Source organism: Frankliniella occidentalis, unplaced genomic scaffold, assembly GCF_000697945.3.
Source record: "Frankliniella occidentalis isolate FOCC.00 unplaced genomic scaffold, Focc_3.1 Scaffold383, whole genome shotgun sequence".
NCBI lineage: Eukaryota > Metazoa > Arthropoda > Insecta > Thysanoptera > Thripidae > Frankliniella > Frankliniella occidentalis.
Window position 1 is genome coordinate 110,726 of NW_026267505.1, and position 19,010 is coordinate 129,735.

The 19,010-nt window shown below is 43.3% G+C and overlaps 1 protein-coding gene across 1 annotated transcript in view; it reads left to right on the top strand.

Moving 5' to 3' along the window:
- Positions 1-11,124: 11,124 nt before the first annotated feature.
- LOC113213169 (uncharacterized) overlaps positions 11,125-19,010 on the top strand; it is a 49,601-nt gene continuing 41,715 nt past the window's right edge. Inside the window, exons 1-2 of the mRNA XM_052274373.1 lie at positions 11,125-11,253; positions 15,036-18,321. Coding sequence (XP_052130333.1) covers positions 11,225-11,253; positions 15,036-18,321 — 3,315 coding nt within the window. The 5' untranslated portion in view covers positions 11,125-11,224. The remainder of the gene's footprint in view (positions 11,254-15,035; positions 18,322-19,010) is intronic.

The following is a 19,010-nucleotide window of genomic DNA, read 5'->3' on the forward strand; positions in this document are numbered from 1 at the left end:
AAGAAAGTTTTTTAAATTTGAAATGCGGCTGAATTGAAAAGGTTCCAATGCAAGTTCTGCTAAAGTTTTCACACGAGACATCCCTACGTATGCATGCATTACCCAATTGGAACTCTTTCTCTTCTATATTAAATGGATAGTGAAAGCGACATTGTTTCTTCTTAGTTTTTTAGTTCATTCGCTGACAATAGTCAGGTGAACATTTATGCCTCTGGACTTTCACTAGCAAATGAGCTAAATCATCATCAGGATTTATATTGTTGGAGCAATATGTTGATCTGCATGGGTGCTCAGTCGAAGCATTACCATTTGGATCAGGGTTGACTGCAGTAGACAGCAGGCAGAACTAAAATAATCTGCAACTTCTCGTAACTGTTCACTGTCAGTGGGATCAATATTTGACACATCTACAGCTCCCTCCGATCAAAATACTCCATGCATTTGAGGACTACCCCTGAAGAAACAAACATACATTAGAACAAAATCATACCTATCAATTCAAACATTATTATAAAAAATAACTCAAAAACCTTACCTGTGCTGGTATTCAATACGGTACCACATGTCTTTTATTTTGAACTTAGGCTTCAACACCTGTCAATCAAAAATTGTATCAGTACAAAAAACATCACACATCACAATATAGTTTCAAAATTACCTAAATTATAATTCAAAAAATGTAATTAAAAAACTACTACACACCATGTAAATCAATTTCTGTGGACACTCTGACCATGAGCACACACGTACCATGTCCACAACGTTGCCCATGTAAATCAATCTCTGTGGGCACTCTGACCATGAACACACATACCATGGCCACAATCTTGGCCATGTAAATCAATTTCTGTGGGCACTCTGACCGTGGTAAATCAATTCCATGGCCAGCTAGCAGCCAGCTGCTCCCATGAACACGTTCTGACCATGAACCATTGTGCCTTCTTGCCATGGTCATTTCTTGTCCATAGATTTATGGAAAGATGTGGCCATGGAAGCCTGCTTGCCCATGAAATCGTCTGTCTACGGTGCAATTGTTTTATAAACCATGGCCAGAACCTGGCCATTGCTGTTCATTTTGCCATGGTCAGTTCTCGTACATGGTTTTAAAACACTTAGTACCGTTTCTGAATACACGCGCAAAGCACCCACCCGAACCTGTAAGGAATTCGCCATGAACATTTTTTGAACATTAAAAAGAAAACAGAGTGACAGTACAAACACCGGGAAGGCAAATAAAAGGCAAATCCACAAACAGAAACGAAGATCGATAATAATAATAATAAAAAATTATGTATCCTAATTGACCTTGTTATTTTTCGTGTTTATTCAAAAAATTAGGTCTACTAACGATGGCCAGATGGTTGTTTGGTACGGGGGTAACCTCTTTCCTCTTCCCCCCCCCCCCCGCCCTGCCCTCTCCTCCTCTGATGTCGCGTCTAAGTTCACAACTAAAACACGACATTTCGTGAAAAAATCTAAAAAGTGGAAGTTGACAATAATTTTGGCCTATGGTTTGATTCGGCACGAAAAATAAACGATATCTAAGGGTTTCTGAACTACCAAAAGTAAAATTTACTTTTGACAAATATTCTTTCAACATGTTGATCCTAGGCTAGACTTGAAATGTTTCCTTGTATCACCAAACTAACCAAACATTTCACAGTGTCTTTTGCTAATGGTTTTATTTATTTATTTATTTATTTATTTATTGCAAGTTGATGGGTCCCATGAGTCAGAGACTCGTACCAAGGGACAATACAAAGTTTAAAATGGTTGGTGACATGGCATTATTAAGTATTAGAAAATATAGTTATACAAGTGGATGAAAGAAAGAGATTAAAATTATTGAGGAGTATAGGGTAAGGGGCCCAGTAGTCGACAGTACACCAGTAGTCGACACTTCCAACTTTGCGACCGATTTCCCGCGGATTAGTTAACGTTAGAGTCTCGCGCGTTTTTTCGGGTTGTAGCGCACTCTATTGAGATTATAATGAACCCATTGCCAATTCCGTGCCACCTCCGGGAGCCGGTTGGGAGCGCTTCGCACAGAAGACTGCTCGTCGCGTCACATCGAGCCATAATTTCTTAGCTCCGGAGTAGTGGGCAGGTGTTCGCTCGGAAGGTTCTGTGAAGCTGCCACTCACCCGAGTGGTTCCGGAGGACGTTTGTGTTGTTGTCAAAGATATGTATTACCTTTCCCCATTTAGGTTGTCGAAAATTTCGGTCAGGGGCGTAAATAATGGCGATGTCGACTACTGGGCCAGAAAAAGACATCTGTTCCAATAGTCGACACTCACTTTATATTGAGTATGTGTTGCCTTCATACGGGATAATTCTGATAACTAGGGCCCTTTGTCAATGTGAAATGTTGTTGGGATCGTGTGTCCTTTATTTTCTTGTTCGTAATACATCATAATGACATCAGTAAAGCACCAGGTGTCAATACTGTGCCGAATGATAGAGTTTGCGTTCAGTGCTCCATTTGTGTCAAGCATTTCTCTGGGAATGTGCCCTGGTTGCCTGAGAAAAGTGTCAACAGACACAAGGGTGGAGAGAGGAGGGGGGGGGGTGAAACCCCAATTGCACCGCCGCAGTCGCGCCAGTCCGGGCGGCTGGCCAAGTAGGGTGGAGTGAAAACCTGGGATTGGACAAGTATACTTGGAATAAAGTACTTCAAGATATCCCAAGACTTGCGGCACAGTCCATTCTGACTCATTGCCTGACCTTCAACCCCTCTCGAAAGGTTCGAAGTTAGGTCATTGAGGGAAATTGACACTTTTCGCCCCTCTGGGCCCCCGTATGCATAATCCCAGGAACGGCTATATGCGGTTCGGTGTGGAATTTATATAGGGAGATAACTCAGGAGTCGATAAGCTGTGCGACAACATCTTCAGCTTGCCCACAAGACATTTTGGGTGACAAAATGAGGTTAACTTACCAAGCTGTGGCCAGCACTCCCGGTTTTCGTATGTCACATCGTGTCGTCCTATACATTATTAGGTGCGCTTTGACGAGACGGAACGGTTTTATTTCAGACTAATTGCGCTAAGACAAATGTTTTCCGATATGTAGCCGAAAAACGACGTTTTTAAGAACCAGAAAAAATCGGTTCTCAACATATTTCAAAAAAGGTCGTCTAAAGGCCGAAAAAGCCGAACAGCACCTCGCAAAGAGGGCCGAGAAGGACACCCTGATGGCCAAAAAGGCGACCGAGAGGCAGAGGAAGGCTAGCCAGGCTGCAGGGACCCGTCAGACACGGCAATCGGGGTAAAATGACAGAGTGTCGACTACTGGGCCAGGCAGTGTCGACTACTGGGCCAAAGGTGTCGACTTCTGGGCCAATGAACATAATTTTTTGTTACACACTTCTGTGTACAAAAATGTATTTATTTCCATTTTCGACCCATGGGGCATCAAGTTTAATCCTTCCGCTACACCCCCGAAATTTTTCCTCGACGCTACCGTACACCCACGCTCCGTTGTAGGCAATTTTGAAAAGCCTTGCTCTTAAACTGTCGACTACTGGGCCCCTTACCCTACATTTGTTTAACATATTTTTTAAATTTCTTGATGTTAGTGAACTTCATTGCCTCTTGAGGAACAGAATTAAATAGCTTCAGAGCTCTATTAAATATGGATCCAGTACCATGGGATGTTGTATTATGCTGTTGTTGATGAATTTTTGTTGAGGATCTGGTAGCGTAGGTATGGATCTCACTATTAGTTACCAGGTGAATATTGGTGTTCACAAGCTTGTTTTTAATTTTGTACATATATATTACAGATGAAAGATCAGCTTGATTACGAACAGGTAACACCTGAGCAATTCTGTAGACTTCAACAGATGGCTCGTTGTATGCCAAGTTAAAAATAAATTTTAGAGCTCTTTTTTGTAACACCTCAAGCTTCCGTATAAGGTAACAGGAGCAGTGGCCCCAAATGGAGATTAAATATGTTAGGTGAGAGTGTATCAGAGCATAATAAATGTTTCTTAAAATTTGATTGTTTAGTCCACTGTTTCTCAACCTATATGTAGTATTCCAATCACAGGTGTGATTTTTTTGGCAATGTGCTCAACATGTACACTCCAAGTAAGAGTAGAGTCCAGATGTAAACCAAGGTATATTGCTTTATCCACTCTTTCAATAATATTATTGTTGGCATTAACAACATTAGTAGAAGATGGAACATATCTTGCTGAGTGGAAGAATAAGTATTTGTTTTTTCAATATTTAACCCTGTAAGTCACCTGTCCTATACAAATGACGTTCACTTTAAAGGCCTCTGTAGGGGCCCGTTTTCGTCGTAAGTGACTTATCGGCCCAGGAACGTGCTCCCCCCCGGCCGCGTAATGGTTTAAACCACCCGCCGGGCCCTACAGCCTCTTGCAGTGGTGCCAATCGCACACCAAAAGTTGCTGAATCGCTCACCCGGTACACCCGTGTTGTATTGTTCGTCTGACTGCCGGGGGAGCGACTGCAATGGTACGTAGGCGCCGGGAAATTGAAGTTAAAGGTCTGCCGAACAAAACGATATGCCATACATGTAGGTGTCGGGTGTTTAGTTACTCTCTAGGCTCAGCGTAAACTGAACGTCCTTTGTATAGGACATATGACTTGCGGGTATGAAAATTTGAAGAAATTTTGAGCATTGTTTATGAGCGCGCCAGGCAAAGTATTTCGCCTCAGTAACTTATATTTATGTTCTGTGTCATCGAAAACAACTCGAAAACTGCGCGCACGTCAATTGTTTTGCCAGAGACTCACTCGTCATTGGTGCTCAGCGTCTCTTTTTTGGGCGGGCGAGTGCCGGGAAGTCTGGCCATCAGAACTCAATAATTTGTGAATACCTGTCTTCAGCAGCTCGTTCAAGTGGTATACGGCTAAAATACTTTCAGTTTACGGGACGGGTTGTCTTTTTGAGGTTCTAACTGCTTCAGAAAACAGGCAAATTGAATGTACCATAGGAATGACATGGTGACTCGCGGGGCTCTGTTGGGTTTTTTGTCAATACTCGCCAGACACATGTTTTATAGTTATTTTACGATGAAAATAACCAATATAAAGTAGAAGTCGGTGCCTGTGTGTCAGGAAGTTCTTCCTAAACTCGAAGTCATTGAGTTTTAGCTCGCTAGCGGATGTTAGACGCTCCGCGGTAGCCCACTTTGCACCCCTAGGCCAGCTCGTTATACATCTGAATTCATAAAGTCGATATTTGTTTTCACAACGATACAAAATATTGCTTGGTTTCAGCACTGCCGACCACCTCGAGTGTACCAGTACCCGATAAATCCCTCTTACTGAATGTCACATAGGAATGACACTGTGACTTAGGGGTTGTGAACTGCTACTCGAGTCACCATGTCCTACTCATGGGACATTCGTGTTTTTCCGCTTTTTGTTAGCGCCAGGATGGTTGTGTGAAGGTCCATTGAGACAACTATAACCGAAAATTGTTATAAATAACAGTTTATACCTCGCTCATACCGATATATACAGGGTAAATGTAAAAATATGCCTTTTAGAGCGAAATTTCTGATTTTGCCACCCGTAAGTCACCATGTCACTTATATGTGACGTTGTGTTCCTTAGGCCCTGAGAGCTACAAATTTGACCTCGCATGGGTTTGGTTGATGGATAACGTCAATTTCAACATTTTCACATCACATTTTGCTCGGCTAGATGGGTACATCTTACAAATAGGGCCACAATTGCATTTAATGTTAAAAATGGACCTTTTTTGCCATTTTTTAAATGGTTTTCGAGGAGAATTTATTTGGTTACAAGTTCGCCTTCTTCAGCCAAGACTTCTCGGATGTCAACTGACACACACACACCGTATGGATTTTCTAGTGTAATGAACTCTTTTTCGTGGTGTGACCCCCGTAAGTCACCGTGTCATTTGTATGGGACGTAGGCTGGACGCCAAACCAAAAGTCGGACAGGGTCGGGATCATCAAAAATGGATTCGCAGACCTCCAAATAGCCAGGAAATACATTGAAAAACATAAAAATTTGCCGGGAAAAATCCTGTGACTTAAAGGGTTAAGATTAAATGGTTAGCATCAAGCCATTCCGATATATTTCGGAGATCAGTGTTGATTTTTTCCATCAGTTGTTCTTCTGATTTAGCTTCGTAGAGCAGTAAGATATCATCGGCATAGAGCATTAATGTACCTTCGAGAGGAATATATGATAAATCATTGATAAATATGATAAATAAAATGGGTCCCAGGACTGAGCCTTGGGGTACTCCAATTTTAATAGTGCTACAAGAGCTTTTTGCACTGCCAATCTGTACATATTGTTCTCTATCTCTCAGATATGTGGTAAGCCAGTCTAAACAGGGTCCTCTTACTCCACTTCTTTCAAGTTTTTCTAGCAAGATTCCATGGTGAACTGTATCAAATGCTTTTCTTAGGTCAATTAAGAGACCAGCTCCTAACTGTTTTTTGTCCAGTGTTGCTTGAATATGCTTGATTGAATTGAAAGTTGCACACTCCGTGGATCTTTTCTCAGTAAAACCATACTGTGCATCAGCAAAAAATTCATTACTTTCCAAAAAATTTACAAGCCTATTTTTGAAAAGTTTTTCCAGAATTTTAGAGATTTGAGGTAGTATCCTGGTAGTATGCTGGTGCAGTGATGATATGCGGATACCAGATCCACGATTGTTCTCTACATCTAAAATCTGCCTTTAACTTTCTACAGGATGTAAATACCGATTTATTTATGAATCTGTTTTTAGCCCGCCCTTCTGCTTTGAAAAAGCTATCCAGCGGGCTTATGCAAACGACCTCGTGTGTGTCTGTCTGTGTGTCTGTCTGTCTGTTTCACTAGAAGGAGATGTGCTAGAGACTTAAAATTTTCAGGGTATCTTAAGGTTTACTTATAGAGAACGAAACGCCTACGGCAAATCCTGGCAACCACCCCTAAGGGTGTGAATGGGGGTATCCAAGGTTCAAAAATTCTTCCAAAAAGTATTTTTCTTTTTATGTTCTCCTTAGGAGTAACTCGTCAAAGTAGAGCCCTTTGGGCAAAAATTACGTCCGTTTTGCTATATCTCTAGCCGTTTAGGCGCCAGAGGGTCTTTTTTGACGAAAATAAGCTAAAAATTGCCAAAGTGATCAAACGGTTGTAGAAAAAGGCATAAAAACCGCAAAATAGAAAGGAAACTCTCTCTCCACCCCCAAAAACCGTTTTCTAAACAGAAAGGTGGATTGTAGTCACGATGCTTCACCGTTACATCCCTTTCTCGAGTCTTTGGGGCAAACTCAAAGTCAACGGGTTCATGCGGGCCGAAGGCCCGCTACATCATTTGATCATGTTCTTCAGCAAATCGCGTGACAGAAATGGTCGGGCCGCAGGCCCGACCATCGCCGCCGGCAGGCCAAGGAGGCCCGGCCCCTGCCGAACGGAGTTGCCGGCGAAGCGAAGCGGAGCTGGCAACTTCGTTTGGCGGAAGGGCGGGCCTGCTTGTTAGGCTTCGCGTGCGCTAAAGCGCCAAAAGCGAAGCCTTAAGCGGAGGTCGTGGTGTCCGTGCGGTGTGCGCTGTGCATCGTCCACCAATTTTGTCGTGCACACCGCGCGGCTCTGGCCCGCAGTCCAGAGTGGCCCGGGTTGGGTAGAAGAGGGGGAGGTGGGAGGCAGGGATAGGAAAGTTACTTTTAAAAATGTAACTAGTTACAGTTGCAGTTAGTTTTGCCAAAAATGTAACTAGTTTCAGTTACAGTTACTTGTTCTTAAAGATTGCCGTTACAGTTACAGTTACATTTTGTTCACCAAAAATTGTAACTAGTTACAGTTACAGTTATCGCGGTAGTTTTTGAGTTAAATTTGTCGTTGTTTTCTATTAATTATTTTGTAATGGTAAAATTGTTTGCAAGGTAGGCGATTACGCATTATTTAAAGTCCGCAAAACTCTGCTTTCCTCGTCGTCTAGCGAGGGTCAGAAGGGGCTAGCGGTGGACGGGTGCGGGCGGGTAGGGGTAAGGGGAAGAATAGGGGGCATCCTTCTTTTTGTGCAGCAGGTACAGAGTGTTGCGACTATTGCCGGACAAGCGAGCGGCTAACCCAAGGTCGCCAAGGCCGGGCGAATGTGAACCGTGACAAATGCGGCAGAGCATCTCGAAGAACGCTCTGTTGAAACGGATATAATTGACATGCAGTAAATAAAAGGGTCTTCCTCCTCGACCTCGCCGCCTTGCTTGCACAGGCCTGCACAGACCCAGACCCCAGATGAGCCGAAACAATACCGTCTTTCCAGCTCCTTTTCCTTCATTCCTCTGAATGCAGCGCTAGCCGCAGACTCCAGATAGCACATTGCAACAGAATGTGGATAAACAGGAAAGAAATCTCATACTTTTTAAAAGTTCTACTAGGCAAAAATAACTGTAACTGATATTAGTTACAGTTACAGAAAAAAATGTAACTAGTTACAGCTACAGTTATTTAGTTTGAAAATGAAACTAGTTACAGTTTCAGTTGCTGCAAATTGTAACTAGTTACAGTTTCAGAAACTAGTTTAGTTATATTTTTCCCATCCCTGGTGGGAGGGGGCGGGGGGCGATCCAAAGTCAGCGCGTCGCAGGGTCCGGCAGGTAGGCTGCAACAAAAGGCTAATCCGCCGCGCCGAGGCCCGGCTCGTGCTGGTGGCGGAGCGTGGTGAAGACATTGACGTAGCTCTGCCTGAAAGTGGCCGAGGTGTTCAAAGTAGTTCAAATTTTGGTCTGGTCAACGTTAAACGCTCATTTTTGAAAACAAAACCACCACGGCGTTTAACTTTTCAAAAATATTTGCGTTTATACGACAATTTTGCGCTTTTCTAGTACTGTTAAAAGCTTACAGTGATTTTCACCGTAAACTACAGTGCTGCAGGCTTTCACTGTAGCTTACGGTGCAAATCAATGTAAGCTTTTAACAATGAGTACAATAAACCTTAGGCACTACGGTGATCCCAAATTGGGTTCATTCATAGCCTAGCGCCCTAGTGCCTACATGGAGTTACGCAATTCCTCAGATCACTCTGTAAGATAAATTTCTTTGCTCAAAGAATTTTAATTTTAAGCCCGGTATGTGCACGTGAAGCCTTTTTAGACCACATTGGATAATGTGGGCCTTTCTGATTTTAGGTTAGTTAGTCGTCGTTTTCCCGGAAAGAGGAGAAACGTTAAAAACGACAGTCACTTACATTCTTAAAAAATCCATGGCGTTCTATTGGCATTCTGACGACAACCTTAGAAGCACCGACGCAGCTGCATACGTAACCACAAAGTTGATGACCGGCGCCGGTGCCCGTGTTTACAATAGACCATTCCACCGACTGTGGAAGAAGAAAGAAAAGAATCAAAAAGCACCGGAAACAGTATTGATAAACAGATCAAATCGTTCACTTTTTCTAGTTTTCTTGACCAAGATAATTATTCTGGACTTGTTGGTGTGCCACAGAGGTGTTCACAAATGATCTACATACTGGTTTTCGGTACTGTTTCCGGTACTTTTTGATTCTTTTCTTTCTTCTTCCCCATTCGGTGGAATGGTCTATTATGTTTTAGTTGGTCGCTAGTGTCGCGAGCTCCCGAGAGATAGCGCACTGCAATCATGTCTGAACGACACCATCTAAAGAACACGCCAAAGGTAGACCATGGTGTGGAAATCCCACATATCCATGGTTACGTCGTTGACCATGGTCAGTCGAGGACAAAGTATCATGGTTGCAGAGATGGGCATGGGTGATCACCATGGTCTAGACAGAGTCCATGAATAAAATTCTGATTTTCCATGGTCAAAACCTCATTATGACCATGACAGTCATGGTTTTTTACCCTGGGCATGGCAGAGGGAAGGGAAGACAATCAAAATTCAAACGCTACGCGGCCACTCTACGCCACTACACAGCAAACATAACACTACCAACCACACACAAAAAAAATATGCTTAAAAACCTTTAAATTTATTTCAACACAACACCTCAACTACAAAACGTTATGCTGAACGAATTAAAACTTATTAAATTCATCTTCACCACACATTTTCAAACTTACCTTAGTCTTTTCAAAAATTACATTCTGACAAAATAAAATGGTTTTGTTGTAGTGGCAGCCCAAAGAAACGGTGTGATCGTCCGGTGGGATTGAGCGAGCGTCATGGTCTCGTATAGTTTAGTTTATGTTAGTATAGTTCAGTTCAGTTCAAAACTCGACCAACAAGGGACTTTGGGAGAGCTACTAGTTACCCTACAAATGCCTACTAACATAGTTGAGTCGAAACGCTAGGTAACTGTTGAAGTGCTACGCACTTGGAGAAACGTGGGCTGCTGGCCGCATCCTGTCTGAAAACGTATACAGGCACAGGTTCCTAGGACAAGCACATCACAATCCATCTTAGTCTACTATGATCTACTTATAAGTTTCAGTGTTGTCAGAGAGTGTTGGGTGAATTACGACGATTGTGGTGAAAAATCGGTAGCTGGCTGACCCCGGGTTTGCCCTTAAGTGTCCTGAAGTGTCCGTTAGGCGCGCAACGTCACCTATCCCTCTACTTTTATCTACACACTGTGTGGAATGTTGTAGTATTGTATTTGGTGCAGTATTGCGTACCTACTTAAAAGTAGAGCATTGGCCGTCACCATATCATTCAGCTTGTGTGTTTCGTTTGAAATTGGCTTATTTTGGGGGATTTTTGGGGCTCCTACTAACGTCTACTTACGAAGGCCGACATATTTTGTCTCATGAACTATTTCTCTAAAGGTAATGCAAATGCATGGCTTTGGGTCTTGCCAATGACAAGCACACCTAGACGGACCCAACCATCGTTTTTGAAAACGGGTGCGGTTAATGTTTAGGAGTAAAATTCTGACTCTACTTAAGTCTACTTACGATCTACAAACGAATTGCCAAGTCGGTTATATCGGGTCTTGTTTGGGTCCGGTCTACTACTCTTAGCCCCTGTTTGGCACCTTAAAGGGTTAGTTGTCATTGGCTTAGCGTTCGGGAAAGCCACTCCATTGACCAAAAAAGTTAGATTTTATTTGAATCTATTTGAACGCTCTTTTAAGGTAGATATTTAGAAAATTACGCAAAGTGTACAAGACTGCCATGGTATCTAATCACGGATTAGTGTGTTGTTCGGCTGGTCGGCCACCACATCACGGCACCGCAGACGGCAACATCACACGAGGGTCCGAACGGGCCTCTGGCTTGCTTCGCAGCTAAGCTGTGAGCAAAATGGCTGACGCCAATTTCAAACAGCCCGGGTGAGTCCTAGTTTTTCTTTTTAGTCTTAGCAGACGATAAATTTTACATATCTAAATCACGTGAAAAAACGAACCTCGGACCACTTCGAAGCCAAACTCGACTCGCGAATTCTACAGGGCCCTTTAGGAAATCCCAAAGGACTTTTGCAATAATTTTTAAACGCGTTCCTCCGGCAAATTCCAGATTTTTTTAACAGTGTTCCAAACAAATTTTACTGAAGACAAAAACTGTTATAGATAAACAACAGGTACTCTCAAATTTAAAAAAATACTTTTGGCTTTTACTTAATTAACGTTTTGTCTTAGAACAACAATTACATTAGGAGGACCAAGAATATTTTAAGTTAGTTGACCAATGGCAATATTTGTTGTTGACAATCAACATTTAAACAATTAACACTCTTAAAATCTTACGAACGATTTGTTCATATTATGAACGTCCTGTTCATAATAAGAACAGTCCGCGTGCTGTCATACTACGAACACAACTCGGTCCTATCATGAAACCTCTCGTTCGTAATATGAAGTTTATCGTTCGTATTACAAACGATTTTGGTGTCAGTACCTTACTAAGCGATCGGTTTTCCTTCCAAGACGTACGAATCCAAAAATCATTCATATTATGAAGCAAGCCGTTCATATTACGAACGGTAAGATTCGTATTAGGAACAAATTGGGATCGTACTATGACATCACCAGTACAGAATTCTTCATAATATGAACTTGAGAATCATAATATGAACAGTGGCGTTAATATTATGAACACTATTTGTTCGTAGGATTCTAAGAGAAAAGAACCTCGACCACTAATAGTTGTAGGTTTCACGAGAAAATTTGAATAGTTACGGAATTATATGTTATATTATGTGTATAAGAGACCGATTTTTGTTTAAATGTTCTCTATCAGACATTTGCTGACCTCTGGTGGGGTAACTCGTCAAAATAAAGCCCCGATGAGCAGAATTCGTTTCTCAAGGGACCGAAGGCCTATCTACGACTGTTCCGTTTGCCCGACTCGGGTGTCAGCGCAGCAGCGCTGCCTTGGTAGATGTATGCCCAGCGCATCGCAGCGTAACAGTGTTTCGTGAGATATCGCGAAGCCTGTTACGCGAGACGTGGTCTGGCATCTACCCACTTTAAAAATGAGTCCGAACAAATTATACATTTGGGAAAATACGTTTGTACCTACTCACCCTAGGTTCATTTTAAGCCATTTTAAGCCTTTTTCTAGGCTATTGTGGAACTTAAAGTTCATCATGTGAGGTTCCGGCAAATTTTGATAAGAAATACAGACATTAGGGTATTCCGATGCGAGCGAACCGGAACCTAAAGAAGAAAAGCATGACTGCCCGATCTGTTTCCTCTTGAAGGACCAAGGGGAATTAGGCTTGAACTTCGGTGTACGTTTCCTTGAAATTCGGCGAACTTCGGTGAACTTCAGTGAATTCTAGTGAACTCCGAGCACTTCAGTGACCTTCGCGGAACTCCAAACGAAGTTCTCGAACTTCGACCTGATCCAGAGACATGAAAGCAAAATTTTTCCTTCGTAATCTTTGTTATTCGGCCCGTAGATATCTGCTTTGAGTCAGCTAGGGACTCGCTTAAAGTAAGCACTCAAAATCGCTAAGTTCAGCCTAAAAATATGTACTAATTTATTCTGAACTTCAATGAACTTCTATGATTTCTTTTGAACTTCGGGGAGCTTCGACATTTCTTTTGAACTTTGGGGAACTTCGACGTTTAATTTTGAACTTTGAGGAACTTCAACTTCTGATTTTGAACTTCGGTGGATTTCGGTGAGCTTCGGTGAATTTCAGTGAACGTCGATCAAATTTTACACAGCGAAAGTCAGTGAACTTCGGCCGAAGTTCATGAACTTCGACTTCGGGTGTACGATTTTTTGGAGCATATTTCCCTTTGTTGAGGACCTATACTTGGACATCTAGGACAGTCCATAACCATATTTGCCACTTTTACTACAGTTTATGTCGATTCAGTTATATCATAAATACCCTTACTTTACCGTCAAAGTGTCATATTCCGGACAAATTTGACCATTTTTCCTCAATATTTCTAAAATCGGTAGGGGTATGAAAAATTCCAGCGGATTCTAGAAACTAGGCGCCAAGATACATATTTTCCACCTGGAGAGGAAATTTTCTTTGCGCCAGTTCACCTGCACAAGCCTCTGAAACCCCGTCCCAATTTAAACCCGAAGTCGGGGCAATTCCGGACAGTCCCTATTTATGCTATCAAATAGCAGTAGAACAGGTCGATATTCCTATACTGCACTGCAGCTGCGTGCCAGTACACACCAACTTAACCCGTAACTGCGGAGCTAGAGTGATTTTGAAATTTTCGAGGCAAAATTGGTCCATTTTAGAAGTTAAGAAACTTTTGCAAAAGTCAGTGCTATTTTAGTAGAAAGACATTGATTTCGCAAAATACGCCATAAGAATGTGTACAACAATCTTTACCTAACAGAACTTTGTCAAAATTGAAAATTTATTGCATTTTTAACGAAGATTTGTAAGTGAGAGATCGAGTGAAATACCATACAGTCAATATTACGCGCAAATGTCCGCAGGATATTAAAAATTTTCGACTCCAGCGTAGGGACGTTAAAGCTGTATCTAGTGACCGTGGCTTAGCATTGGTGCTATGCGGCACATGCATTGAAGAACCGATTCATAGTGTGTGTACTAGTCGGGTCCTATTATTCAAGTTGCACTCATCTGGGCAGCTCTTAGATGTGAAACTACTACTTATTTAAGTCTCCAGAGCCTTCCGGAAAAGTTTCTATCTAAATTATGAACCTATTGTGTAATTTGCTGTAAAAATGCAAAAAAGCAGTGTCCGGCCGGATTTACCCTGCTGGTCCGGAATTAGACACTTTGACAGTATCTCGATCTCTCGCGACAGGCATTCCAGCTGGTCGAGAATTTGACGTGTTTTCGTCTTTTTCACTTATTTTCCTCAACTTACTGCCAAGTTTGTTGCTGGTCGGTTTCTTAATTTTTAGTTTCATTTGATCCAAATTAGGTGTATATGCTTCTTTCGGATCAGGCAATAATTCAAAGACCCCGTGGGCTGGGGACCAAAATCTTGTTCACTTATAGAGCCGACTACCGCCAATCTACAAGACGACAAATTCGCCAGCTTGATACAAAGCTGATCCGAATCTGAAATAAGTTCATATGTCCTTATTTCGGATCAAAATCACGACCTTACTCAAATTGTCGTATCTCCAAAACGAGTGCAGAAATGGATACAAAACAAATAGCGTTTTGTTAAGGAAAACTGACTATCTGACTATTTTGTCCCCTTCTACGTGATTGCTCTGAAACCTGTGTGCTTGAGTATCGAAACGGAATACAAAAATCTCATCCGAAATAGGTTGAATACTCTTCTAATCTTCCTCGGTTAGGCTTTTTTTGGAAGATCTTTCATGGACTATATAGGAAACGAATGAGGAAAGGTCAAAAAAGTTGGAATGAATTTACAAAATGCTACAGCCACCCTAAAGTAAGACTTGCAGGGCTACGCCTAACACGTACATTTGTAAACGCTAGGTGCGTCACTGTTTTGCGGGAGATATCATGAAACCTGTAGCACGCGACATGATGTGGCGTTCCTTTATACTGGAGTACATCTTAATTTATAAGATTTGACTACAAGTTTGGTTGTACTTAGCTAATAGATCGTTATACTGTATATCTAGTTCTACATGTGCGACAGTAATGCTCTGTGGTTAATCATTTTTGTAACTTTTTTTTTTGCAGATTACTTAAAGAAAATCAAAATCAAATCAAATTCTTGAAAGAAGTCAATGATTTGACTCTACAATTTTGTAAGGCCATGTGGAAAAGTAGCTTGGAAGAATTCAATGGAGTGTTATCAAGGGCAAAACTCATGCATACGCCAGATGTGTCGCTGGAGAACTCGCTCTCTGAAGCCTGGGAAATCACCAAACTTCTTGGGTGCCTTGTGACCTACTCGCTAGAGAAAAGAATGATGGAAATTCTTATTGATTTACGATTTCGGGTGTCTGCCACCCAAGAAATTATTGCTATCAACCCGATTCTGGAATCACCAAATGGTTCTTCAGTGACTAGGTGCGACGTGAGTGAAGAACTCACGAAATCTGACTCCCAGACAAAGAGTACTGCACGTAGAGGCAAAATAAAAGTTCAATATAGTTCTACTTCAGACTTCCAAGAAAGCACATCAAAAGAAACAGTGCGTGGTTATAGTGCAGTAGCAGATTCTAAAGATTATCTGGCCATCCAAACACCTATGAATGGCAGTGCACAGTCATGTCAAAATCCTCTAAAGAACCATCCTGAATTGGCTGCAAAGCGGGAAAACAACAAGGGCACGAAACCCGGGGATAGAAAAGTGCCAACTCTTGTTGATTTGAAAGAAAGATGGGCCAGAAAGCTCGTCGAGGATCTTAAAATGTTTTGTGGGTCCTGTTTCGCCGGTACCATTGATGACAATGCGATTTTTCGCGGATGTATTGTGTTGCAAGACATACAAGAAGCAAAACGTAGACTGAAAAATACATATGATGTTCTTCCGTGGGAGGAGATAGAATTTCTTCTGGCACGCTTTATTTCCCTCAGTGTTGGGCAAACTCAGATGCCTTTGCTTGAAAAGCTGGCATTAGATACAGATAAAATTCGAGAATATCTAGATGAATTTAAGATCGCATTAATGGATGTATTGGAGGATGTAAAACACCTGCGGAAGGAAAATAATTATCCCGCCGCAGAGAAGGAGAAATGGTTGAGAAGGCTTGGAGAGGGTCCAAGAAAAAATATTGAGGTCTGTAAAATAAGTGCTGCGTTTGAAGCAGGTGCACAGCTGTCCTTCTTAGAAAAGTGGAAACATGTGCGCACTGATTACTGTCTGCTACGGGATGTTTTTTCGCTGAGAGAGATTAATCATCACATAAACAATGTGTTTGAGGCTATTGATACAGAAAATGAAAATGTTCTGCAGATTTTACAGCAGAAAGCATACCAAGTCACCGGTGAGCTTATAAAAAATACGTGGGATAGTCCAAGAATGTCTTCAGATACGGGAGCTGAGATAATGCAAGTGGCCCCTGAATATTTTAGGTCTACATTGAAAAAGGCCCGTGACAAGCTGGCTAGCTATTCTGGACCGGGAACTCCCGTTGACTTTGTTGAAAAAGAATTAGAAAAAGTCCAGATTGCAACCTCCAAAGTACTTAGTCACAGAATTTGTTCGGCTCTGCTGCACTATGCTGAAGATAGAGACGTGGATTTTGATGAGGTCATTAAAGAGTGGAAAAACCTGCTGCCTATGCATGAACGGACAAATAATTTAATCTTGAAGCAAAATGAGCATTTGAAAGAGTTGTTACTGTTACTGGAGGATAAAGAGCTGGATGCCGCAAAAGATCTTCAAGAAGCGATTGCGGACGACACACATACAGATCTCAAATACCTTGACAAAGACATTTTCTGGGATATTTTTCTCAATAAATCAGTTGTCAGGACATTGATGAACAATCTGCAAGACCTAAAGAGGAAATACTTATCTAGGAGTAGAGTATTAGACACGGTCACAGAGGTTTTTTCACAAATACGACAGAGAACTGCCACAAACTTGATGTCCATACAGGTTCGCATGGAGGCACTTTCTTTAAAAACCATCAGGTCTCCGTTCGGCCAACTGAATCTAGACGACAAGAAAGAAATCTCGCCTCCCAAGCCGAATCACGACTTGCCAACAAGTGTTATTGAAAGCCTGATCCTTAGAGGACAAATGGAAATGCACCTTGATGACAAACAGCATCGGCAGAGGCACTTTAGCTCGTCCACTATGGCCGCCTTGGAACAGTGGCTTCTGTACAAAGCAAATGGCTGGTGCCACGAAGGCAAGAGCAAATCCTCGCAAGTCCGTGCTGTGGTTGAAGTCGCGTCCCCCGTGCTCTTCGGCACGCTCCTGAGAAACTACTTGGCACACTCTGGCAATACGGTGATAGACGGTTTTCTTTTCTCGCCATCGCTGGAGATTGCAATCTTGGCCGAAAAGCTGGCGTCTGGATTTCGTTCAGAGAGTGGTGCCCACCAGAAGTCACTTCCGATCACGAAGGCTATCGACCACCAAAACTGGCTCAGAAAGCAAGTCATTGAACCGAAGTGTCAGCTTTTTCGGGCAGCGCAACAAGGGAAGATAGAAGACGTTAAGAGACACCTCTGCCAAGGGATCCCTGCCACCGCGCGGGACTTCCGAGGTCAAACGTTGCTGCACGTCGTGGCAGCAAGTGGCTCCCCGAAAGGGATGGACGTCCTCAGGCTGCTGGTTAATGCGGGCGTCCCCGTGGCTGCTGTTGATCGGATGGGGCGGACCGCCCTGCACGTTGCCACGACGCACGGTGCCGCCCGTCTCCTCCTAGAACACAACAGGACCATCGCCTGTCGACAGGACGGTGATGGCCGTACCCCATTGCACAGCGCGGCGCTTGCTCTGTGGCCAGACCTGGTGCGCCTATTCGTGGATGAGGCCGGCATCGACGTCAACCTGCCAGACAAGGAAGGTCGGACCGCCCTGCACTTAGCCGTGGGCCAGACGGCGAGCCCGGACCGAGCTCAGCGGCTGTCGAAAGTAGTCCAGTTTCTGCTGCAGGAGCGTGGTGCCGACACGGAGGTGCGCTCAAGCGAGCTGCTGCGGACCGCACTCCATGAGGCCGCAGCCTCCGGCAACGAGGACGCAGTCCGCCTGCTGTTGGCTGGCCACGCCGATGTGCTGGCCGCCGAGAAGCGCGGCATGACTCCTCTGCTGTTGGCCGCGGCGCGCGGCAGGGCAGGAGTCATCTCTGCCCTTCTGGAATTAGAGGGCACTCGTCAGCTCGCCTCTGTCGCTCGAGGGAGGATGACGGCCTTGCACATCGCTGCGCGCAGCGGTAGCGCTGCCGTAGTCGAAATGCTACTGAAGGCGGCCAAGTCATGGAGTCTGTTGGCGGATGGCCGCCAAAGGACACCACTACACTATGCCGCAGAGTTTGGACATCTCGAAGTGGTCAATATGTTGCAGGTAACGATATCTGCGGAAGCAGTCTAACCTTAACTAAGCCGTGTCTTTAGACCTAAGGGGCATGGCAGAACTCGTGCAATTGTTGCACGTTTAAGTCAGCAATTAAGCAAACAAAATATTACAAAAAGTTCTAGCAGTTTATCTAAGTGATTAAAATGTGCTCTGTGAAAAATCGTCGTATGTTTACGATCAAATATTTCTGTAATTTGTGTGTGAAATTAGAATCTGAAATTTTTGACTCACAATAAGCACTCCGTATCGACTTGGGATCAATAGGAAAAGAAGACTGCTCTGTCAACAGTTCAGGCAGTGCCCATTTAAAGAAGAATTAAGGAAATCAGCACCGGAAATAGATCTAAAAAGGAGGCAAAATAAGTGAAGATGAGCCTTAGCACTCACTAGGGTTTTATTCGAGGTTATTTACGTCGAACTGCATTGTAAAATGGTCAAAATCAGCGAACTTAATGTGCTGGTTCCGGTCGAGATTTCTTTACTTCCTCTCAAAACGCGCACAGTCGGAACCGTCTATTGAAATGCGCACATTGTGTACTTAAACAAGCAGGCCCGCCCTTCCGCCAAACGGAGTTGCCAGCTCCACTTCGCTGCGCCGGCAACTCCGTTCGGCAGGGGCCGGGCCTGCTTGGCCTGCCGGCGGCGATGGTCGGGCCTTCGGCCCGACCATTTCAGTC